At 43.8% G+C, this 25,690-nt stretch overlaps 1 protein-coding gene across 3 annotated transcripts in view; it reads left to right on the plus strand.

Moving 5' to 3' along the window:
* Positions 1 to 3,028: 3,028 nt before the first annotated feature.
* The window catches only part of COG2 (component of oligomeric golgi complex 2), a 43,244-nt gene continuing 20,582 nt past the window's right edge, over positions 3,029 to 25,690 (plus strand). For all 3 annotated transcript variants that reach the window (XM_068982041.1, XM_068982042.1, XM_068982043.1), the window contains exons 1-8: positions 3,029 to 3,195; positions 12,746 to 12,907; positions 13,996 to 14,061; positions 17,902 to 17,982; positions 19,762 to 19,865; positions 21,373 to 21,481; positions 22,495 to 22,674; positions 24,325 to 24,449. In XM_068982041.1, coding sequence (XP_068838142.1) covers positions 3,124 to 3,195; positions 12,746 to 12,907; positions 13,996 to 14,061; positions 17,902 to 17,982; positions 19,762 to 19,865; positions 21,373 to 21,481; positions 22,495 to 22,674; positions 24,325 to 24,449 — 899 coding nt within the window. In that variant the 5' untranslated portion in view covers positions 3,029 to 3,123. The remainder of the gene's footprint in view (positions 3,196 to 12,745; positions 12,908 to 13,995; positions 14,062 to 17,901; positions 17,983 to 19,761; positions 19,866 to 21,372; positions 21,482 to 22,494; positions 22,675 to 24,324; positions 24,450 to 25,690) is intronic.

Here is a 25,690-nt window from a genome sequence, read left to right on the forward strand (position 1 = left end):
GGCTGCCAAAGGGCAGATAGCCTTTCCCTCCCGAGTCCCCTCAGGGCGTCACCAGCTCAGCTTTGGCTGGCGGCTGCAGCACTGATGACTGTGAAATCATTTGTTACTGATATGGCAGGAAATATTCCATTTCTCAATGGGAAAGCAAAAGTATAATAAATTCTGATTCCTTAAAATATAAAACCTGCTGACTCAACCACCATGAAGGATTTTAGCACTTTTCTAGATACCAGGAGATAAAGAATTGGCCTTATAAAGTTGACTTCTGAAAATATCTATCTGAAGACTTGTTCCACCAGCTTCTCCCACAGCAGAGAGGGCTTCATTTCTGCTCTCCACCCTGAACTCCTTTCAGGGGGTGTTGAAAATCAGCAGCTGCAGCAGCACATTATTTAATCCTTGCAGAGGCAGAAGGCAAGTGACCATTGCAAGTGCCAATTCGCGGTTGACAAACCTAACCTAGTGCATTTTAATACAGCTCAGTTCTACCTTTTCAATAGTTTCTCAACTACTTCCACATGATGTCACTGTCAGCTACAAATCGGCACTTGTAAAGAGCATTTGCCAGAGGCTAAACTACAACAGGGGATTTGCCAGCTGCCTCAGCGGAGACTGAACACTGTGCTGCCGACGCTGCCGACCTTCAGCATCCGCTGAGGGGGACTGAGGGTGGAGAAGCAGGCACTCTGCTCCAGGGAAACTGGTGGAACAGGCCTGTTAGATAGTCAGATATTTTCAGGAACTGATTTCTTGATCCCAATTCTTACATTTCTTCATATCTAGAAAATCACTAAATCCCTTCGTGGTGACATTGTGACCAGCAGAAACCCTTTTGTAAAATCAGCGCTTGATTGCACTGAGCTCCCCATTCACCAACACCCTATATATTCACCTTCCGCACTGCCTCTTCGGAGCAGACTCTCAGAGGAAGCTGAGGCACTGTCTCCCGGGCTGCAGGCCTCATTCTGCCCCGAATAAAACTTAGCTTGGCAGCTATCACATTGTGCATGTCTCCAGTTTTCTCAATGAGCTCTCTCAGTTCAGTTCAGTCACTCAGTCATGTCCGACTCTTTGCAACCCCACGAATCGCAGCACGCCAGGCCTCCCTGTCCATCACAACTCCTGGAGTTCACTCAGATTCACGTCCATCGAGTCTGTGATGCCATCCAGCCATCTCATCCTCTGTCGTCCCCTCTTCCTCCTGCCCCCAATCCCTCCCAGCATCAGAGTCTTTTCCAATGAGTCAACTCTTCGCATGAGGTGGCCAAAATACTGGAGCTTCAGCTTTAGCATCAGTCCTTCCAATGAGCCAGTGGATGTTGACAATTTGATCTCTGGTTCCTCTGCCTTTTGTAAAACCAGCTTGAACATCTGACAGTTCATGGTTCATGTACTGTTGAAGCCTGGCTTGGAGAATTTTGAGCATTACTTTACTAGTGTGTGAGATGAGTGCAATTGTGCAGTAGTTTGAGCATTCTTTGCCATTGCCTTTCTTAAGAATTGAAAGGAAAACTGACCTTTTCCAGTTCTGTGGCCACTGCTGAGTTTTCCAATTTTGCTGACATGTTGAGTGCAGCACTTTCATAGCATCATTTTTGAGGATTTGAAACAGCTCAACTAGAATTCCATCACCTCCAGTAGCTTTGTTTGTAGTGGTGCTTCCTAAGGCCCACTTGACTTCACATTCCAGGATGTCTGGCTCTAGGTGAGTGATCACACCATCGTGATTATCTGAGTTGTGAAGATCTTTTTTGTATAGTTCTGTGTATTCTTGCCACCTCTTCTTAATATCTTCTGCTTCTGTTAGGTCCATACCATTTCTGTACTTTGTTGTGCCCATTGTTGCATGAAATGTTCCCTTGGTATCCCTAATTTTCTCGAAGAGATCTCTAGTCTTTCCCATTGTATTGTTTTCCTCTATTTCTTTGCATTGATCACTAAGGAAGGCTTTCTTTCTTTCTTTTTTAATTTGATCACTGAGGAAGGAGATATGGAATAGTTTCTGCCATATCAATAAACAAAGGATATCGCAGTCATCAGCAATTGCAGCCACCATGGAAGGTGAGCTAGTGATCCCTGAGGGTAGTCAGGATGGAAATAGTGCCTGCCGTCTAGCAGCCATCAAACTGCAGCCTTTCCCTATGCTGAGTCCTGAGGGAGCGCAGACGTGTAAACAGACTGCTGGCCCCAGGTAGTTGAGGGGCGTATCAAAGGAATAACCTCAGTAAGCCTAGTCTCTTGCATCCTCCTTTACGTAGAAAAGCACTAAATTTCTCAACTTGGGACATCTGGTTTTCTTTAAGTTACAAAACATTTTTGACGTTCAGACTACCTACACTTGGTTGCAAAACTTCTGTGTAACCTGTCCCCCACCTCCCTGCCTCCTCACAGCAGTTCTCTCACGGTCACTTGAGCTGCTATCTCCCGGACTTGAAGTCCTAAAAATTCTCACCGAATAAAACATAACTCTCAACGTTAAGGTTGTGAATGGTTTTAAGTAGACACTGGCTTAGATTAAAAATAAATATGTATGCACATGTTTTTGTGTGCTATGTTCTGACTAGGTAGGTGATGAGATGCTCTTTAAGAAGAGTGAAGACCAAAGTTATTCAAAGGTGCTCCCTTAAGAAGAGTGAAGACCCAAGGGTACTCCGACCTCCCAGCTGCGTCTGAGCCAGACCTGGAGCAAGATCAGGGAGAAGATCCTGGAAGAATGCTGCAGGTACATTTTTCCCAGTGGAAACGGAGGCTGGAGAGGAAGCCCCAGACTCCTCCAGCCAGTGCCCTTCAGCCTCAGACCTACCTCACTGGGAGCCAGACTGCCCAACCCAGCTTGCCTGAGCTGCAGTGCCGCCCTCCGCCGAACGGAGGCAGCGTGACCTGCGGCGCGGCGGCAGCGGCGATGCCCTCGCCCCTCTTGGCGGCGGCGGGCGGAGGCCGGCCCGCGGAGCCCTCGCTGATTGGCCCCGGCGCGGCCGCTGCCATGTTGGCGGAAGTGGCGCTCTCCGGGCCGCGGCACCTGGCTGCGGCTGCGGCTGCGGCTGCGGCTGCCGAGTCAGGGCGCACAGGGTCTTCCTTCTTCCCCTCGCCCGGGGTTGGCGCTGAGAGGCGGCGTCCGGCGGGATGGAGAAAAGTAGGATGAACCTGCCCAAGGGGCCGGACACGCTGTGCTTCGACAAGGACGAGTTCATGAAGGTGCGCGCCGGGGCTGCGCTCTCGGAGCCGAGGCGGGTGGCCTGCCTTCCTTTCCCTCCGGGGCCTCCTCGGGCTGCTCTTGCTGGGTCCTGGGCCGCGCACACCTCGGATCAGCTCCCGGCGGGACCTCGCTGCCTTCGCAGTGAGTCTTTGGGCCTCAGGTGTGGCCGGGGCAGCCTTCTGTGAGAAGGCACTTCTGTGAAATTGTGCATAGTGACGAAAAGGCCTGAAGTTGTGAGCAAGTGGTTTCGAGCTAGGTGTAAAAGCTCCTGTTATTACCCGAGCCCGTTACCACGCAGTGCAGTCGGAATTGCCAGATCCTGGGCAGACAGAAGTTTGTCGACCGCCGCCTTGCACCTAGAAGCTCAGTACGAATGGATTGACCAAATCTCTGGACCCACGTCGCTACCCAGGGATTCAGTTCAGTTAAGTTCAGTCGCTCAGTCGTGTCCGACTCTTTGCGACCCCATGAGATTAGGTGGGTGGAAAAGGCAATCGAAAGTTTTTCCTTAACGTTTGCCTAAAGTTTCTGAATGGGATATTTAAAAGATTAGAATCTTATTACTGATTTTGTTGCAGTGCAACAAAACAAACCCCAGAAACAGAATTGCTGGGTCGGATGGTAGGCCTATTTTTTAAAAGGTATATACACTTAAGGAGTATAGCATTATCCTTCAACATCTGTATACCTACAAAGTGAGCGCCATCACGAATTTAGTTACCAGTCATCACCATACAGTTGGCCCCCTTCCCCTCTGGTAACCACTAATCTAATCTCTGTATCTAGGAGTTTGTACTGTTTATAAGGTGAACTTGAAGTTGGTCTGCAGGTAAATATAGGACATAAGCTTACATAAACAGAATTGAAATATTATGGATATTAAAGGTGTATCAGGCACAGCCTTGAAAATGTCCAAGATTTGAATCAGAGCTGGGTGGAACTTTGCATATTTTTTTGGTGTAATGCTCTGGGACTGTACATACACCATCAAGAAATACAGTTATGCTTTATTTCTAAGGACTGAGGTTTTTGATACCACTTAGTGGCTGCTTTCAGTGTTAAGAAGTTAAATGTTTTGGCTCAGTAGACACTTAAACTTTTGAGCAACTGAATTTAAGTCTTACTTTTCTTGTTTTTTTGATGACTTCAAGTCATAGTATGTTTTTTTCTTTTTAGCTTCATGAGTTTATCTTTTTGATACTTGCATTCAGTTCACAGTATCTGGTTTTAAAAAGTATTTACATCTGTTCTTTTTTATAGCTGAGTAGTATGTACCACCAGAGAAGGCGATGGCACCCCAATCCAGTGCTCTTGCCTGGAAAATCCCATGGATGGAGAAGCCTATTGGGCTGCAGTCCATGGGGTCATGAAGAGTCAGACACAACTGAGCGACTTCACTTTCACTTTTCACTTTCATGAATTGGAGAAGGAAATGGCAACCCACTCCAGTGTTCTTGCCTGGAGAATCCCAGGGACGGGGGAGCTTGGTGGGCTGCCATCTATGGGGTCGCATAGAGTCAGACACGACTGAAGCGACTTAGCAGCAGCAGTATGTACCACATGGACATGAGCTTGGGCAAACCTGGGGAGACGGTGAAGGCCAGGGAAGCCGGCGGTGCTGCACTCCATGGGGTCGCAAAGAGTCAGGTGTGACTTGGGGACTGAACAACACCGCATCTTCTTTATCCATTCCTGTGAACTTTTAGGTTGTTTCCATGTCTTGGCATCTCAAATAGTGTTGCAGTGAATATTAGGGTGTGTGTATCTTTTCAAATGATGAGTTTCTTCAGATACATGCCCAGGAGTGGGGTTGCTGAATGATGTGGTAGTTCTGTATTTAGTTTTTAAAGGAGCTTCCATGTTGTTCATGAAAAAGAGCAGGATGGTGCCATTTGCAGCTACGTGGATGGACCTGGAGATCATCATACTAAGTGAAGTAAGAGAAAGACAAGCACGCCATTGACGTCCGGGCTCTAATAAAGGCGACGCGTGCGCGCGTGCATGCCCAGTCGTAAGCGACGCTTTGCAACCTCATGCACTGTTGCCCGCCAGGCTCCTCTGTCCATGGGATTCTCCAGGAAGGAACCCTGGGGTAGTTTGCCATTTCTTTATCCAGGGGATATTCTTAACCCAGGGGTGACACTCACGTCTCCCATGTTTCCTTGCTTTGGCAGGTAGTTGATTTACTACAGAGCCACCTGGGAAGCCTGAGAAGTGATAACAAAGGAACTTATTCACGAAGCAGACGTGCAGATCTCAGCATTAGATGTATGGTCCAGTTCAGTTCAGTCGCTCTGTCGTGTCTGACTCTGCAACCCAATGGAGTGCAGCACACCAGGCCTCCCTGTCCCAGAGTTTACTCAAAGTCATGTCCATTGAGTCGGTGATGCCATCCAACCATCTCATCCTCTGTCGTCCCCTTCTCCTCCCACCTTCAATCTTTCCCAGCATCAGGGTCTTTTCCAACGAGTTAGTTCTTTGCATGAGGTGGCCAAAGTATTGGAGTTTCAGTTTCAGCATCAGTCCTTCCAGAGAATATTCAGGACCAATCTCCTTTAGGATGGACTGGTTGGATCTCCTTGCAGTCCAAGGGACTCTCAACAGTCTTCTCCAACACCACAGTTCAAATGCATCAGTTCTTCAGTTCTCGGCTTTCTTTATGGTCCTACTCTCACATCCATACATGACTACTGGAGAAACCATAGCCTCGACTAGACAGACCTTTATGGTTAACAAAGGGGAGAGGTGATAGATTAGGAGATTGGGATTAACATATACACATTACTATATATAAAACAGATTAGCAGAGGCTTTCTATATAGCACAGGGGACCCTACTCCACACTCTGTAGTGACCTACATGGGGAAGAACCCAAGAAAGAGTGGATACGTGTCTGCATAGAAACGACCTACTTTGCAGTACTTCTGGAACTAGCACAACGTTGTGTGTCAACTAGAATAAAAAAAATTAAGTGATGTAGTGTTTTTTAAAAAAAGCGTTTCCATCTGGCTCTAGACCCAGGAATGACGTGCTCTTGTTCTTGTACAGTGATGTTCCTGCTTAGCCTCTGTAACGAAGGGCATAATTTGAAAGGGAGTGCAGAGTGAACTTGCTGATCTAGAAACACTTTGTTCCATGTCCTGGCTGAGAGCTGTCCTGGAGCAAGGGGTAGAAGGAGAGCGTGATGAGGAGAGGTGTGATGGACGAAGCCGAGGCACAAGCAGCGATTAGGGGTTTGGCCTGTTCAAGAATCTCGAAACACAGAGAGCTTAACGTGACCAACTGTTGCCTCCTTCAAGGCTTCCTTCAGGCTCAGCACCAGCATTCTTTCTGACTTGCTAGCCCCACCATGTTTCTTGCTCTGAACTGATAGAATGCCTTTGGGAAGAGAGGCTTCAGAAAGTAGAAACCTCAGAATAAGTTTGAAAGTAGATCCTGATGAAGGAGAGAGCAGACTGGGGAGGTGGCTGAAATGGCAGCAGTTTCACATTCTTTCATGCCTCTGAGCATGCTCTGTAATTTGTAGTGCTAATAAATGTGACCACTTCACATGTAAGAGAAAAATACACAGGACAGCTGCCTTGTGTTAAATGTTCGTTTCCTAGGTAAGACTTGGAGATAAAGGTTACTTGCAGTTTATGTTTCCTTCAGAGAGACATTTTAAAAGTTTTGGTCACATGGCAGAAATGATAGAGAGCATGCCTTCGGGGTTATATTTCTTAAGTCTGTCTGATTCAAAGCATATTGTAATTTGTGTCTGTGAGAAAGTTAGAGAATGTCCGATTTGCATTAGCAGAGTGGAGTTTACTCAAAAAAAAATCCAGTCATTGGAAACTTCGTTTCCAGTCAAAGGAAACTTTGTCACACACGTGATGAGGCCCTGTTAGGACAATGGCAGCAATCATTCATTTAATAAACAGGCACTCATTGATCACCTTGGAGAAGGAAATGGCAGCCCATTCCAGTATTCTTGCCTGGAGAATCCCATGGACGGAGGAGCCTGGTGGGCTACAGTCCACCGAGTCGAAAGAGTTGGAGACGACTGAGCGACTTCACTTCACTTGACTTCACTTCAGATAAGATTTAGGCTTTTGAGTATGGTCACAGAAAGACCACAGTGTGTGCTGAGAAACTGGACTTAGTCCAGAGAAGCTGGGAGGATGACCAGAATTGAGACGGGAAAAGTTGAAGGACAGCTGGGTGGGCCGCGAGTTGCTCTTGTGTGCTGCACTGAGGGGCTTGCGCTGGATGAGCTGCACTCAGGTGTGAAGCAGGGAATGATGTAGTCATGTCTGCTGCATTGAAGCCGTGTTAGAGGATGCCGTGCCACTGGTTACTTCAAGTTAATATAGGGTTCTGTTTCAAGGGGAAATTATGGTGCATTTGAACTGATGAGCTAGTATTTTGGTTTGGGCCATTCTTGCACATGTATTTCAGCCCTAACTCAATGTCATAGTGGTATCTCAGACTTTTAGGAAGTTATTTAATAAAAGCTTAAGAAACAACCAACTACCTTTCTGAACTCAGGAAAAAGAGGCTGCTGAAAATGCTTCAGTGGTCCTTGTAAGATCTAATGAGAAACAGAGCAGAGGACAGGTTTGTGAAAGATGTAGGGGTCAAAGGACGAGAGTGGCAGATGGTGGTGGACTTCTACCGCTTGGTGATAGAGGTGGTGATGACATCACAGCATTAGTTCTGTCAGCTTAAAAAATGCAAAAGTCCTTAGCGAGAATTGATAGCCAACTAATACATGAAATAGGACCTAAGATACTAGTAGTACAGGAGAGAAGAGGCTGCTAACAAAGACAAGTTAGGCCCATTCACCTAGGGGTGCTGTTGAAATCTATCCTTCTATCCCAGCATATGATTTCTATTTTATAGAAAAAATAGTGCCATCGGGTGGGAACGTCTTCATCTTAACTGATGACAGCTCCATTCCTGTGTGTGTGCCAATCCCCTTTCTCCTCCTCACCTGTTTAGGAAGGGGTTTCCTTCCTAAGGTTGGTCCTTCCCACCCCACTCCTCCCCGTGCTTGCAGCCCAGACCCCCTGGTGCTCTCCTCTGACCTCACCCCCAGGGGCTTTTAAACACGCTCCTGCTTTGGTCTCTTCCTCTTGGCCCTCCGGCCTCTAGTCACTTCCATATCACTCTCTTCCGCTTCACAGCCAAACTCTTGAGTAGTTTTTAATTTCCTATATGCTGATTGGCTATTTGTATATCTTCTTTGGAGAAATGTCTATTCAGATCCTTCGCTCATTTTTTAATTGGTCTGTTTGTCTTTTAACTGTTGAGTTGTAAGAGTTTTTATACTCTGGATATTAGACCCGTGTCAGATACATGATTTGCAAATATTTTCTCCCTTTCACTGGGTTGTCTTTTCACTTTTTAAATAATGTGTTTCGACACACAAGTTTTAATTTTGATTGCATTCAGTTTATCTGTTATCTTGATGCTTTTTGTGTCAATGATTGCCTAATTCAAGGTCACACATATTCTCACCTGTTTTCTTCTTAGAGTTTTATTGTTTTAGCTCTTCTATTTGCCTTTTAATCTATCTTGAGTTGAATTTTTGTGTATAGTGTGAGGTTAGTATCTAAATCCACTCTTCCGTAAGGATATTTTCTGGATAATAATATCAATTGCTGGATGTTTAGTAAATCTACAGTATAAAGTGAAACTTTCTGGTAAATGAAATGCGGCAGTTATTATATGCCACTGTGAGTTTGAAGTTGTTTGCTTTCATAGCAAAAGCTGCCTCATCCAATATCCACACGTGTTCTAAGTCATTTTCTCCTGTGTAGTGCAACATTTGTCTATCCAGGAACAAACAGATAAATGGCAAATCGAGCACTGATATTGGCTAGTAGCATGTGTTAGAGCTCAGGTTCTGTGATCTAGAATGCCGCCATGAAGCTCAGATCTGAACTCCATCCATTCGGAGTTCATGCTTTCAGAGTAACAGGCCGAGTGCTCCGCGCAGTCATGCGGCGGGTCAGTACCTAGGCCGAGATGTCAGGCTGAGCCCTGCCCCCACATTCTTTCTGTGATTGTTGTGTAACTGTGAGTCTAAGGTGTTATCTGAGGTAGTCTCAGGAAGTAAAAGAAACAGATGGTTTTTCACTAGGTGGCTGTGAAATTATAGTTTGGTAAGAAATTGCTTATCTGACACTGTTACAGCAAGTGTTTGGGTGATTAGTTAAGAAAGTCCGTTTTTATAAGTACTCTTACAGAATGGTGCGTGTTGTCCTTAACATATGCGTACATCTGTTCTACATTGATGTGGCGTGAAAGTCTTTTCTCTGAAAATTTGTCGGTCAATTGGACTTTTTTTGTTGTGCTTCAAGTTGAATGAGAACCCTAAGGCATTTGCAGAGAATCTGGCGGAGAATCCTTCAAGATCCTTGTGATCCTCCTTCCCACAGTGCTGCCTGGCTCGTGGTCATCTCGTATATCTAATGTGATTCAGCAAAGACTGTCTTATCAGTTTCTCAGCATCAGGTCTTTGCAAAGCATCTGCCTTAGTTTTCATGAAAACAGTTATCATTTTGTACTTATATTTTGTTGGTTTATACAATGTTTAATAAAATTATGTAATTTTGGTGATAAGTATAAGTGGCCTTAACAAGTTTGGGAATCATCATACCTGATACTTGATAACCAAACAGCTCAGTTAGTACCGAAGTCATAAGTAGACAGTGATTTGCTGTCTGTATGCCTGTGTGCCTACCAGGGGCATCAGAATATTATAAAGGGAAACCGGGCATAATGATTCTGTGAACAATGCTTGGAAGTTGGTTTTGAAAGATTTTGAACATCTGTTCAGTTGAATACTCAACATCCATATAAAATGTCAATACCAATTAATATGTATTATGAAAAGACATTGGAGTTATATGTAAAAGGAGAAAAATAGCTTAGAAAAGGTTTATTAAGATTCTTTGTATGTGTATGTTTGTGCGTGTGTGTGTGAACATAGATAAAGGTCAAGGGTTTCATTCAAGGAGGATCCTACGACACTTAGCTCCTCCCGTGGACACATGAAATCAGTAGCTAAACCTGGAATAGTTTCCTCCTCTGAGCAACTCCTGCACATCTGGCCAACAGCCCACATCAAAGTGGATAGGAAAGGCTGAGACATGGTCTCACCGTCCACCCAACTCTCAGCATGGTGACCCACAATTGAGGGTGTGAACCCTAAGCTTGGCACCCCTCCTGTAAAGACTTGCATCTGGGAGCTAAGCCCCCAGACGTCTACCTTTGAAAGTCAGTGGAACTGGCATCTGCAGGACCCACCAGGCTCATGGTCGGAGAAACCGCTTTTGAAGGGCAGCGTGAATTTGGTCACCCTCCTGGGGCCTGGCACGGGGACGGCAGCTGAAAAGGCCCCAGACTTTCTGTGAAAGAGGCTTGTTTATCTCAAAGCATCATCAGCCTGAGGGCCTGACCTCTAATTTAACACTCTCTAGGGGCTTGGCGGCGGGCAGGAGCCATCTTTGCTCTCTCTGTCTTGTTCCAGCTGGACAGTATCTCCTAGAAAGGAACTTGAGTACTTGTCTGGTGCCCTGATGTTTGCAGTTGCTGCCCGGAGACAACTCTAGGTCACCTGGCTTTGGTGGCCAATGAGGCTCACACTTGTAGGTCCCCAGTGTTCACTGCAGGATTATTTGCAATAGTCAAGACATGGAAGCAGGCTTAGCATCCATTGACAGATGAATAGATAAAGAAACCATGGTCTATACACTCCGCACACACAGAGGAATATCATTCAGCCATGAAAAGGAGATAAACCTAGACTCCCCTGGTAGTACTGAAAAGGAAAAGTAAAAATTTTACATAACCTCCTGCTCGTGCTGCCTGTGTAACTCAGCTTGCTCCTTGCAAAGTCAATCACGTAGGTCACGTAGTCTCAGAAAGTGGGGACTCAAAACACTAGGAACTGGAGCTTATCTCGCCACCCTTGCCCTGCTCTCTGCAATTCCCCAGCCCCTGTAAACCTGCTTAATCATGCCTGTCCATGTAAAGGTCAGGCATTCCCCGCCCCCCCCCATCTTGACTGCTGTTCCCGTGCACACGGAACTGCTTAGTTTAAACCAGCCTATTAGCAGCTAGTGTAGCCCGCTGTAGTCTGTCTGTGGAAACTGTGTAACCCCTTTGTTTGGGGCCCAGAGCTTGGAGTGTTAACTGCTCTGGGCCCGCTGGCGTCATAAAGCTGAGTTCTCAGCTCTCTGAGTGTGCTGCTTGGTGTCTCGATGACTGGTTTCTGCAACAGTCCAGTGGCTAAGAATCTGCCTGCCAATGCAGGGACGCAGGTTTGACCCCTGGTCGGGGAAGATTCCGCCTGCCACGGAGCACAGGAGCCTCTGAGCCACAGCGGCTATGCCTGTGCGCTGGAGTCCATTGCCCACAACAAGGGAAACCCAGCACAGTGAGGAGTCTGCGGACGGCAACGCAGAGCAGCCCCTGCTTGCCGCAGCTAGAGAAAGCCGCCCGCGGCACTGAAGGTGCAGCACCGTCAGGAACAGTAAACAAAGGTGTTTTTAAACAAGAAAGGAATCTTGCCATTTGTGGCAACGTGGATGGACCTCGAGGGCATTAATGCTACGTGACATAAGTTAGGGAAAGGTGATCATGATCTCACTTTCATGTGAAATATAAAAAACAAAACAAACGTTAACTCAGAGGTACTGAGGACAGATTGGTGGTTGCCAGAGCAGGGGTTGGGGAATGGACGAAATGGGTGCAGGGGTCAAATGGCACAGACTTACAGTCCATTGGTTAAATGACTCATGGGGACGAGATGCGAAGCATGGTGACTGAGTTAAGAATACTGTACTGTATATTTGAAAGTGTAAGAGAGTAAATCTTAAAATTTATCATAGCAAGAAAAGGAAATTTGTAACTGTGTGATAGATGTTACCTCATCGATCCTCACAATGAAAATATTTGGGAAAAAAATTCCAGAAAGTTTCAAAACACAAAATTTGAATTTGCTGCAACAAATAGTTGGCAACTATTTACACAGTATTTTCCATTATCTATATGACATTTACATTTTATTAGGTGTTATGTAATCTAGAGATGATTTAAAGTGCACGTAAGTACTGTGCCATTTTATATTAGAGACTAGGACATACTAGATTTTGGTGTCCTCGGCGGTCCTGTAAACAGGCCCCCGTGGATGCTGAGGGATGGCTTTATTTATAGGTTGAAATTGTCACAGTGAATATTTGTTACTTTTAAAACTTGAGGGAAAAGAAACTATTTCTGTTTTGAGAAGAGCCTATTTAATGTGTGTAGTTAAAAACGAATGAAATCCCTTTTAGGATTTAGGCAGCAGGACAGAATGCTCTTGGTCAGGGGCCTCCCTCTGGGCACCTTGATCGTGTGCAAGCGCCTTTATGTCCTGTGTGTTTAAAGGGCTTTATCCTGACAGCAGTTAACCTTTCAAATGAACAGAATGGTGTTTCTCTGTTATTCTCTCTCCTTTTATTTTTATATGTGAGATGTGATGTTGTTGCGAGAATTCTTTTTTTCTGGCTTTATTTTCAGGAAGACTTCGACGTCGATCACTTTGTGTCTGACTGTCGGAAGCGAGTCCAGCTGGAAGCGCTTAGAGATGACCTGGAGCTCTACTATAAGCTGCTCAAAGCAGCCATGGTCGAGCTCATCAACAAGGACTACGCAGACTTTGTCAACCTGTCAACGAACCTGGTAACCCTGGCATGCGCAGCCCTGCCTGTCAGTGTGCTTACACAGGCGCTGCACACTTCCTTCCTCAGTCTTGTCTATTCTTAGCAGCTGAGTCGTTTTAGAAACCTTTTAGTTATTTTTTTTCCCCAGAAACTTGAAGGGATTGCTAATCTTATTAATAAAGGAACTAAACTTTCTTGATACACATTTCTTGTTTTTAGTTTAGTTTGATTATTTTTTGAATGACTTATTAAGAAGTGTTAAAAGTAAAGGATAGCAATACCAAGAATGTTTGTTCTTGTTAGTTGCTAATTGATTACCATGAAATCTCACCAGTTTAGACTAATTTCCGAGAGCAGATATCAACTCTTCTTAAGGAAATGTTTAATTTACTTTCAGGTACATGTGCTAGCCAGAGGTAGGTGGAGAAGACATTGGCCAATATTAATCATTAAGAAGCCTATTTTTACACATTTTATAAAAGTGAAGGAATTGTTTATAAGAAGCATATCAATTACTTGGAAAAGTTGCTTAGAAATACTTGAGTTCTCATGGTTGTGAAAGTCTTCCTCATATTTTAAGTCTGTTTGTCAAAAGACAAATGGAAAATAGCCATCTCTATGGGAATTTCAAGAAGCATTGAGAATAACGAGCCATAGTTGCTTTTGGGAAATACACCACTAAGATAAACGTTCCAGTAGCATTAGAAACCCTGAAAATTTTATTTCCATCCTGTTTAATTTGGGTTTTTCTGAAGGGTTGTAATAATGCTTAGGAAAAATGTAGTCCATCAGACTTTCATATCAGTTGGTTGAATATCATAAACAACAGATATAGCTATTTTTCTTGTTAGTCATTTAAAATTTCATCCAAAGGCAGATTGTGCATAGGAATTTTTGATTTATTATGACTTTCCTTATTTTTATAGTTCTTATTTATCAACAGGTTTTTCACATTCAATGAACAATATTTATGGCAAAGTAACCGTGGTTGCTAGCAGCATATAATTGTACAGAAAGAATAGCCTAAGTCTGATACGGCTTTGATCGTTAAGCGTAGGCTTCACTGTTAATCCTGGCCCTGATGTGTTTGTGCCAACTTGCCTTTAGGTCGGCATGGACAAGGCCCTCAATCAGCTTTCTGTGCCTTTGGGACAGTTACGAGAAGAGGTTCTGGTAAGTCCCCAAATACCAGTAAACAATCTACCATAAGGCGTATTACACTTGTTTGCCTTCTCCAAGAATTCTTTTATTAATCTGTTAGATTGTTGTCGTTGGTGTTTTCTAATGTTCCATGATTATAGTATGATACTTTCAAAATGTAAATGATTTGCATGTGATATTACAACCTAAGAAACATACTTGGTTTGAAGAAGGCAAATTCTCAAGAGTAGACACTTTTAAATGTCGAGGAGGAGGAGAAGGGTATTTCAAAATTTAAATTTGTTAATACCACCTCACCCAGTGGTCTCCAGCTTAGAACTGGCTTACTTATATTTTAAAATTTGTCATTTTACAAGTATTTTCCCAGACAATATTTTATATGTAGTTAGATTCGTGGACCAGTTTATACCAGCCATTTAACCCCTGATGTAACTGAAGGATAATATAAATGTCATGTAATACCTAGTTTCTCTGAGAAAATCTCTCCCTTGGGAATGGAACTGTCTGCCTCTAAGCCGTGAGAACAAGGACTTCATCCAGATGAACAGTGGAGAGGGAGTTTTGGTATCACCTCCGACAGAAAACTGTGCCGCCCTGTCCCCCTCACCCTCTGAGCTGTGCTGGGCACCTGGACCTCCATCCTCCCTTAGCTGTGAAGCGCTGCGCCGTCGCTTCCTGTGTGTGTCAGCGCTGGACCATGCTGGACCAAATGGCCTTACGCACCTTGCCTCGAGACAGCAGCTGGCACATGCAAGGCTCTCAGCAGATAGTGTGATAAAGAGGTTCTGCTTGGATAAAGCTGCAGGAAATGCAGGACAATGGGAATGTCAGGGCTGAGAAGTCCCGAGGAGGCTAGGCAAGAAAAAATTCGTAAAAGAGGTTAAGTTGTGAGCTGTGCCTTGAACTAGCAGGTTGCTTGAGAGTTTGTGTCTTGTTTGAAGTTTACAGAGCTTATTAGAGTGCGTTTTGTTGGAATGGGAAAGAAAGAAGTTCTTGGCCTGCTGCTGGATTCCACACCAGCCTCTGTGTGGCCTTCCTGCCTCCTTTTCAGGACTCCTCTTCCTTCTCCCAACCTGTAGCCATGACAGTTCCCGAACCCTGTCCGTTATTAACCTTCCACTCTTCTCTGAACTCTCTCCACTCTGCTGACCTGTGCTTGAACTTCCTCGACGGCTCTCATACCTTCAGGCTCTTGTCCTACACTGCCAGCTGCCAGCCCCACCTCCCGTCCCTTACTCTGCAGCTGTCTTTATAACCTTCCTTCTCCTCATCACCCATAGACCTCACCTGCCTTTTTATTCTCAACTCAAGAAGCTTCTCTGGGATTCTGAAATCATTGAGGGATAAGACTGTTTCTGTCCAATTCATCGTGTATCCTCATTGGCTGACAGTTGGTAGACATTTCATGGTTGCTGAATGAATTAATTCACTTTTCTGTAAAATCTTTGTGATTTGGCTGGTGGTGGTGGTTTAGCCACTAAGTCGTGTCTGACTTGCGACCCCGTGGACTGTAGCCGCCAGGCTCCTCTGTCCATGGCATTCTCCAGGCAAGAGTACTGGAGGGGCTGCCATGTCTAGTTTATTCTAATTGGTTTTTTTTACCTTTGTTTTGGCCTGATTCTTCATATATTGTTTAATTTATTAGCTTCTGGACATGTTTCTCCACCTGTGAGCTGCCTTTTCCTGGCCCTTCTGTCCCTTACTCCTTGATTCTTAATATCCTTAGAACAGCATGGCATCGTGGTGTATCAGTGCTTAAGGATTGCTTAATTCCTGATGGAATCTAGTCTAACATTCTCCTAAATCAGCCCCCCACCCGTTTATTTCTGCTTCTCTCCTAAAGGAAGCCTGCTGTGCACGCGGGTGTGCCCTCCAGCCCCGCATGTGCCCTGGAAGCTCTGCCCCTTCACCCTCTGTCTTCTAGCGACTCCTCCCCTCCACCGTCGGCCTCCTCAGCTCTCCACGGCAGACTCAAGTTCCATCCCCTGTGCCAGATCCTCCTGTTCTTTGATTCAGATGATTCTTTCTGTTCTCTGACCAAGTATGACGGTGATCGTGTATGTATTGGGTTGGCGAGCAAGTTCCACTGGTTTTTAGGTAAAAATAAAAGCACAGTTTTCATTTTGACCAAGAACTTTATTGAACAGTGTATTCACAGTTTTGTTCTACTACCTTCTGCAGTTTTTTTCAGGCAGCTTCATAATTCCACCTTCCCAAAACTTTTCATATTTTTGAGCAAAGAATGTTGCGAGTGTCTCTTATGGTCTTCCAGGGAATTGAAATTTTTCCATTAAGAGAATTTTGTAAAGACCAAAATAAGTGAAAATCTGAAGGTGCAATGTCTGATGACTGTGATGGATGAATCAGAACTTCCCAGCCAAGCTGTAACAGTTTTTGCCTGGTCATCAAAGAAACGTGGTCTTGAGTTATCCTGATGCAAGATTGTGCGTTTTCTGTTGACTAATTCCAGATGCTTGTCATCTAGTGCTGCCTTCAGTTTGTCTAATTGGGAGCAAGTACTTGTTAGAATTAATCATTTGGTTTTCCAGAAGGAGCTTATAATAGAGAGTTCCCTTCCAATCCCACCATGTACACAGCATCACTTTTGGATGAAGAGCAGCCTTTCGTATGATTGTGGTGGTTCGTTTTGCTTGCCCCACGAGCGCTTCCATTCCGCATAATTGTACAGTATCCACAGGGGAAGAGATGGTTGGATGGCATCATCGACTCAAGGGACATGAGTTTGAGCAAACTCTGGGAGATAGTGAAGGACAGGGAAGCCTGGCGTGCTGCAGTCCACGGGGTCGCAAAGACGGACACAACTGAGCTACTGAGCAACAACAGCAGTCCAGTTTTCTCTCTCTTGTCACAATGTGTTGTATTTTATTTTTTTAAATATTTATTTTAATTGGAGGTTAATTACTTTACAATATTGTATTGGTTTGCCATACATCAACATGAATCCGCCACAGGTATACTCGTGTTCCCCATCCTGAACCCCCCTCCCACCTCACAATTTGTTTTTAAAAATTTTTTTTGTTACTTTTAAGTAGAGAATTACCTGTGGAAATACGGTCAAGAAGGTTCTTTTTTCACTTCACTTATGTGGAACCCAAACATCAAAATGATTCACATAACCAAACTGGTACAAATGGTGTTCAGCAGTTGATTTGAATGTTTTGAGTATGTTGGCCATCTCCTGCATGGTATAATATTGAGTGTTCTCAGTTAAGGTCTCAATTTGATTGCTGTCAACTTCAACTGCTCATCTCAACTGTGGCGAAATCTATCCAGTTAGAAGTCTCCAGCACAGAACTTGGCAAAAGGCATTCTGGCACTTGAGTCAGTCACAGCGGCTTCTCCATACGCTGCACAAACCTTCCTTGCATTTCAGTTGCGTTTTTACCTTTCTTGAAATAATAAAGCATGATGCGCAGAAAATGTTGATTTTTTTCCTCCTTTGATATTAAAATGACTACACAAAAATTCAGTAGTCTTGATTTTTTTTTAGTGCACACTGATATGACAGCTGTCACAATACAGTCTTAACAAAATTATTTCTAATGAAATTAAAGACAGCCAAGCACTACTAGAGCCATCGTATGATAAAAAGTAAACTAACTTTTTTGCCAACCCAATATTATTATTCTTTTGGCCGTTAATCCTAGCTTTATATGTCATTTTGCCCTCAATTCATGAGTACCCTCAACAGCAGTTGTATTTGATATTATGTATTTTTGTCAATATCTACATAATACTGGCCCAAAGATAATTAAGTCACTTGGAAGTTAATGTATAAGTTTCGTAATGCCACAAAACAATTTCTGCAGTACGTTTTCTTTATTCTTTTAGAGTCTTCGGTCATCTGTCAGTGAAGGAATTCGGGCAGTAGACGAACGACTGTCTAAGCAAGAGGACATTAGGAAAAAGAAGGTATCCTTGAGCGTCAGACTGGTGAACATGGGCCTATGGTAGCACCTTGGCGCTAACGGCACTGTCATGGATGCGGTGTGATATACTCCTCTTGGTACCTTTGCAGAGAGGAGTGTGGGATCTTCCTTTCTCTTTAGGCATCAGCATTCAGCCAGGCTCCTGAGGGGTTCAGCCAGAGCTGGAGCCCAGGTCTCCTCATTCCTTGGCTGATTAAAGTCCTATTAATCAGAAGGGTGTGGTGAGGTGACTAATTGAAGAAAAAGACACAGAACATTGCATATTCTTCTTGTGCTTTATTAATGATAGCGTTAAGATTTAAATGTAGATTTCTCATGCTACATGCCAGCTAAAAACCTCATGTCTTCTCAACTTCTCACCATATGAAACTTTTTTTTTTCTTCCCAAAACTGTTTCTATGCTTCTAATGTCATGTTAACTGTTTGAAATAAAGCAGAATTTCAGAGGTACCCAAATGGGCACAAAATTAACATTCCTCAATTTTTCCAGAGTAAGAAACAGTAATAACTGGTATCAGTGAAGCATTTTACAGTTTAACAGGCATGAAACTAATTTCTCAGCACCCTCAGCAATTTCAGTGATTAGGGAGCAAGTAGGCCTCTACGGCCAGCTCTCCCGGTGTTCTGCTGCAGGTTGAAAGGCTAGTGAGTCGCTCTCTCTTTCTGCCACGTTCGCTGCTTTTGTTTCCACTTCGTAACTGCGCCTCTGCATGCACCGCTTTTAATTTTTAGCAGTCTTACGTTTTGGTTTTATTTTCTGACTTTAATGGACATATAACATTATATATCCATTATTCTATATATTATAATAATATATAATATATATCATATATATCCATTATTATTGGATATAATAGGATTAGAATTTGAGACAATTATCAACTTTTGTCCAGAGATGTCAAGCATGTAGTGCCTTTCTAGAAAGGCTGTAAGCTCTATGAGAGCAGGGACTCTCTGACTGTTCCATTCCGTCGTGTCCTCCCTGTCTGGAACAATGTCTGGTGCACAATAGGTGCTCAGTAACTATTTACATATTTTATTTTGTCTTTTTTAAAATTAATTTCTATTGGCGTATGCTTGCTTTACCATGTTTTAGTTTCTGCTGCACAGCAAAGTGAATCAGTCACACAGTGTGCCGCATATGTCCCCTCGTCTCTAGGTCTCTCCCCATTCGGGCCACCGCAGAGCACTGACTAGAGTCCCCTGTGCTCTGCAGTAGGTGCTGGCAACTGTCTGTCTAATGAGTGACTTCATATCTTTCTGTTCTTCTAAGGATGGGATGTTTTTATAATGCTCAACTTCTTCGATAATGTTGTGTAATAATGTCATTAATGAATTGGTGCTTAAGCATATAATTGTGTCATATACATGTAAACAGGGTAAAGATGATCAGAAGCTACAGTTATAACGTGAAAAAGGCTCATAAGAAGAAAAATGTAGTACCTATAGAGAGGTTCGTTTAAGACAGGAAAAGAAAGGAATAAAAGTGTGGGAAATGAGAAAAGAAACAGTCTGGTTTTCTTCTTTTTTTAACTATAAACTTGCAGCAGAATATTGAAAATGTGCTTCTTCTTGACACCTAAAATTAAGATTTGCATTCTTGGGAATTCAGTTTTATGTAGAAGTATTCAAAATATAGAATGCCCTACATACCCTAAGTTGACTTTTTGCTTTGTATTTCCCTGTATTTAGAATGGGGAAATAAGATGATTAAGATTAAATATCGTGACAACTTTTTTTTTGCTTAATTACTATTTTATAGATATGTGTATTGCGGCTTATACAGGTTATTCGATCAGTTGAGAAAATTGAAAAAATCTTAAATTCTCAACATTCTAAAGAAACATCTGCTCTAGAAGCAAGCAGGTAAGTATTTTCTTTACTAAATATTACATAAATTAATACTTCACATCTAGCCTAATTCTTCTTTTTTTTTTTTCAGTTAAAATTCATTTCTGAAAAAGAAGAAAAGCCAAGTCTGTGGTTCAGTGTTTTTGAGTGTAGCTTGTGGAAAGTGGAGGGTGTGAGATGGTAAAGTTTGTAATACATCCTTATAAAGCCTTTATGGTTATGGGCCACAGTTCCAATACATCACTTCACAGGGAATCAGAGGAGTGTGTTTTATTGCAATAATTTTATCTTTGGAATTGCCTTGTAGAAGCACTGGCAAAATTTTGTTGATCTTCAAGGTATGAAATAGCTTTCATCCTTCCTAAATTCATTTAGACCAGAGTAATGCCCACAGTGTTGCCACTTAAGTGTCTAACCCTAGCATTACATCATTAAGAAGCAGGATAGGCACGTTTAGTTAGCATTTGTCAACAAGAAAAAAAAGCTTGTGAAATTAGAAAAAGATGACCATTTTCTTTTTGTTATATACTGCAACTGTCTTATCTTTCTAGTCTGAATTTTAAATCAGCCAGGTAGGTGAGTGACTCGGAAAATGAGCAGCTCACACCAGCGCCATGGGAAGCGCCGTGGTGCCGTGGACAGGTCTGTGCTGAGTATTCCACTGGGCAGCCTGAGCCGTGGAGCCCAGCTCCTGGTGTCGTTGACAGTGGGAGGCCAATGGGAGCTCCTCTGGCAGGGCTGTAACACTGAGATACCGCCAGCCCCTACCTGGCATGCAGTAGGCCCTCAGTTCAGTGTCGTTGCCCAGTCATGGTCGGCTGTTTGTGACCCCATTTGATGGGTCATCCCTCCTGGCCCATCCAGGGACGCTGTTGGTCTCAAACTGTTCCAGGTCTCTCGCCCTCAGCTGCGTTGGCAGCTCCTGCCGGCTTATCCTCACTCGGCGTCCGCCATGCCTGCCTTCCTGTTTTCTTTCCGTTTTTGCCCATTCCTACTCTTCCTTTGATAGAAGTGCGTCACAAAGTCTTTTTCTGTAATACTGTCCCTTAGTGATACTCCATCTTTAATGTAATAGATACCATGCTGGTTCTTGCTCAGAATCACCTTCGAGGACTTTTTAAAAATTCAGATCAGCAGCTTTGGGTTGTAGAGGAAGGAAACCAGGGCAGTGTGATGAGGATAACAGGGCAGAGCTAGAGGGGAGGAAGTTAGAGTGAAGAAGGCCCGAGCAGGAGAGGCTGGGGCAGGAGACGTAGACACCCACGCTGGCCTGGCCACTCTTGCTTCTCGGCTGGACCTGTGGTGGGGCTGGCAGTGGCGGGCGTATGCTTAACTGTTAGAGTTTTCCGCTGCCCTAGAACAAGCTGTAAAAGCTCATGGCACAAAGGATGCTATAGCTTCTGCCTTATAACAGGGGGGCTACGGAAAAGCACAGTGAAAGCATCAGCATTGCTGATCATGTGATGTATTCTTGGAAATTAAAAACCTTTAGGAATTAACTCTTTTCAATTGTCTCCACTAGCCCACTTTTGACTGGACAAATTTTGGAGAGAATTGCCACAGAATTTAATCAGTTACAGTTTCACGCTGTTCAAAGCAAAGGCTTGCCTCTTCTGGACAAAATAAGACCAGTAAGTGTCACTTTAGATTTTCACACTTCAGTATTTAGGGATTTGCTAAATGGCACAGGCAGACCTTGTTTTATTGCCCTTAGATTTATTGTGTTTCACAGATATTGCGCTTTTTTTAAACAATTGAAGGTTTTTTCAGCTCTGCGTCAAGGAGATCTATCACCATGCCAGTACCCTTTTAACAGCACTTGCTCACTTCACGGGCTGTTATCTCTGTATCTCATTCTGGTAGTTTTCACAGTATTTCAAACCTCCACCAGCAAAATGATTATAGCTTACTGAAGGTTCACATGACGATTGCATTTTTTAGCAATAAAGCGTTTCTTAATTAAGGTAAGGTCTGTATCTTGTTTTTCTACATATAATGCTTTTGCAGACTCGGTATGCTACCTGTAGTACAGTATAAACATCCCCTTTATATCTGCTTGGAATCCAAGAAGCCCCGTAACTGGCTCTATTGAGGTAGTAGTCGGCTCACTGCGGTGGCCTGGAGCCGCCCCTGCAGTATTGCCAGGGCGCGCCTGTATTGTTCTGACCGTTGTGGTCTGCAAGATTTTGAAATTAGCTTTGAATTTTCTCTTTCAGTTTTTGTTTTTAGGCCCCTGCCTCCTAATGTGTCACACTTTATAGATTTTGTGTAAAGACACAGGCATATTCTCTGAATTATAAGGGTCAAATTAACTCTAAATTTCATGTAATTGACACGCTGTATGATTTAGTCAGAATTAATTTATCCAAAACTCTTGACTGGACTTTAGAATCATGATGTTTGTCAGATTTACTCTGTAACTTAAAGGAACCTCATTCTGAAGTGATATCTAAATCCTCCTTTGATACAGACAAGATTAACTTACAAAGAGATGCGAGGAGGAGGAGAGATTCATTGTTACTCTCCAGAAAATGTTAATATTTAATTTTACATATCTTCTGTTGGAATAAGAAATGTGTTATGTATGTGTTTGGATCTTTAGAAATTATTACAACTGGAGCTTTTTAACCTGCCTTTCTTGCAGCGTATAGCTGGTATTACAGCCATGTTACAACAGTCACTGGAAGGCCTCCTACTAGAAGGTCTTCAGACTTCCAGTGTCGATATTATTCGGCACTGCTTACGGACTTACGCCACAATTGACAAGACCCGGGATGCAGAGGCCTTAGTTGGTCAAGTCCTCGTGAAACCATACGTAGATGAGGTTTGTGTACTGTTGGATAAGGCCTTCATTCAGCAGGTGTTCGTGGAGCATCTGCTCTGTCTTGGATGCTTTACTGGGTGTAAGGGGTGGCTTAGAGGCCTTTCTGTAAAGATTCTCAGTTCCTGTAGTACCATCAGTTGTGAGAAAAGGTTGGTCCCTGGTGGTTACAACCAGCATGCCGGAGTCAGGCACCTTCTCAAGTGTTTTTAGTGATGCTATAGCCCAGGGATCATGTTAATTTAGTGGGAGGAGGGTCTTGCCTAGGGAGAAGGAATGTATCAAAACATTTTTAGGTCAGTTTTATGGAATGTAAATTATTTGCCACTAAATTCTTAAAATGAATTTTTAACTACTGGTCTAGTGGGTAAAATGGAACGAGTAAGCAGATACCAAAACTGCAGTGTTGCTGGTAAAGGAGCCTGCTGAACCCCGACCATGGAAAGCCTGTGCTGAAGGGCGTCTTCACAGAGCTGTGGCCTGAGTCTTGAATACTGAGGAGTCTCTTAGCCAGGAAGGTGGGAGGGAGGAAACAGTCACTGACGCAGGCCTTTCATAGGCAGATGAGCGGCACAATACCCTAAGTCCAGAGCTTGCCTATCCAGTGTCCTTATCTGCAAGGATACAGTTAAACTTTGGAAAGTGAGCATATTCTTCCTTTGAGCAGCCAGAATATAAACTGTACCACATGAAGCTGCCAATACTCAACATTTTCTGACACACAAAAATGGCAGCTGCATCTGGTCCAAACTGGTGAGAGTCGCAAGCCCGCCCTCAGTGTCTGCGGGCTTCTCCAGTCCTCCGTCGGTGCGGACGCTCTTTCTGCCCAGTAAGCAAAAGCCCTGCTCTCCGTGACTTTGGGTGAAAGGCTCCCATCTATAAATGGGGGAAATTGAATCTCACTGATAAAAATGAAATTTGAGGATTAACGTCAGTAATCCTCTCAGCTTTTACTAAAAATAAATGATCTGTCAGACTCCTCTCTTCCTATCCTGTTATGTTTCATATCTAACTTGATAAGAATGAAAAAGACAAATTACCTACATTATTTCTTTATCAGTAAGTGAAAATCGTTACTAACTTATGCCTTTGTTTTTCATTGAACTGAACCTAATGTGCTAACTTAGAGAAACATTTGATGTTTCAGTGGCATATTAAATAAACTAAGGCCACATTTTAATTTTTTTTAATTCATATGCTTATCTTGTCATTAACCTTTTAACTCTCAACCTTAACACAAAAGATAAAATAATAAAGTAAACTAAAACATGTATTTCCATCTTCCTCTGTCTCACGCCTTCCCCTGATCTAAATTACGGTAGAAGAAAAGGCCAAGGTCGGTACAGGGAGGGGCTGTTGTTATGGGAAATCGTCATTTTATTTTGTTTTCGATCTCAGGAGGGAAGGAGGCAAATGTGCTTGGCTTCCCAGCTTCAGGCCAGTCTCTGTCACCCAGCCTGTGTCTCCCCTGGGTCAGAGTTGTGCTTCCAGATCCTGAAACTAGCTCTGAGTATAGCTGTTACTGTTAGAAGCATGTTAGCTGGGGAGGAGGGGCATGAGGAAGCATACTTTTGAGGTTTTCTCTATTTTTCCTGTAGTGTGTAATTCATACCTCTTTTAGATGCTTTTTAAAAAATGCTGTTCATTCAATAGGTGATTCTAGAGCAGATTGTTGACAGTCATCTGAGTGATCTCCAGCTCATGTATGATAAGCTCTTGGAGTTCGTTCCCCATCACTGCCGCCTTCTTCGAGAGGTCACAGGAGGAGCCATCTCAAGGTAGTTTAAGCAGCTGTACTTAGAGCTTGCGCCGGCTAATTACTGCTGCCTTGTTTGAGGCGGGTTCCTCTGTACTTCCCTAGTGAATTGTTAACGTGGCACTGCGAGGTGGGTGTGGGTCATCCCCTCAGAAGGTCATCGTCTTAGAAGGGAGCTGTAATGAGCAGGGCAGAGGTGAAGGGAGCATCTTTCTGAATTCACGACCCATACTTTCCCCTTTTCTATACTTTTTTCTAAATTACTTGTGAAATAAAAGTTGGTTTCCTTACATTATTCTAATGTTGTAATCTGTTTATAAATATCAGTTCAGTTTAATTCAACAAGTTTTACATTAATTGTGGTTAAAGTCATCTTCAGTGTTCCCTCCTCTTGCCTAATTTCCATACTTTTAGCTTTGTTTCATAAATACCCGACTGCCTTTCACCATCACCACTGGCCTGATCCGGGCCTTTGTCATAGTTTTATCCCGAATAACAGGATCTGCCCACCTCCTCTCCCTGCCTCCACCCTCTCCCTTCTCACCCTCTCCCTCTGCCCTTCGGCTGTCGGATTTACCCGCAGTTCTGATATTTAGGCACTGCCTTCTTCCTAGGTCTTCAGTGGCTTCTTGCTGCTTGTCGGGGAGAGTTTAGGCTTCTTGACGTGGCACTGCCCTCTCCCTAAGCCTGCAGTGGCCTCTTGCTTCTCATCAGGGAGTCTAGGCTCTTGACAGGGCACTGCCTTCTCCCTAAGCCTGCAGTGGCCTCTTGCTGCTTGTCGGGGAAAGTCTAGGCTCTTGACGCGGCACACGAGGCCCTGCGTGCTCTGGCCTCGGCGGTCCTTGCACGTGGCACTCTGCAGGCTCCCCTTGCTCCGCCGGCCCCCAGCATACATCCCGTGGGCCTGGGTTTCCCTCCGAGTCCGCTGCCTTTCCCTTTCTCTTTGTTGATCTGTCATTCCGTGTGAAGCCCCAACTCAGATGCCACTTCCTTCAAGAGACCACCTTTCATCCTGCAGTCTAGCTTTAATCCTGTTCTCTGCAGCCGATTGCATGTTGCTTTTACTTCTGTTGAGGACTAATTTCCATCTTAACAGCTTGCTCCCATCCTGCACAACGCATACTCCCCACCCTTGGCACAGTGTCTTAAGACAGCAACTATCCAATGTTTTTGAAATGAAAGACTCAGTCAATGTGCAGCATTAGAAAGGCAAATAAAGTCCCTTTCTTCACAGAGTAAAAATTATTTTTAGTCTTGAATTTT

Source organism: Capricornis sumatraensis, chromosome 10 (genome assembly GCF_032405125.1).
Source record: "Capricornis sumatraensis isolate serow.1 chromosome 10, serow.2, whole genome shotgun sequence".
Lineage (NCBI taxonomy): Eukaryota > Metazoa > Chordata > Mammalia > Artiodactyla > Bovidae > Capricornis > Capricornis sumatraensis.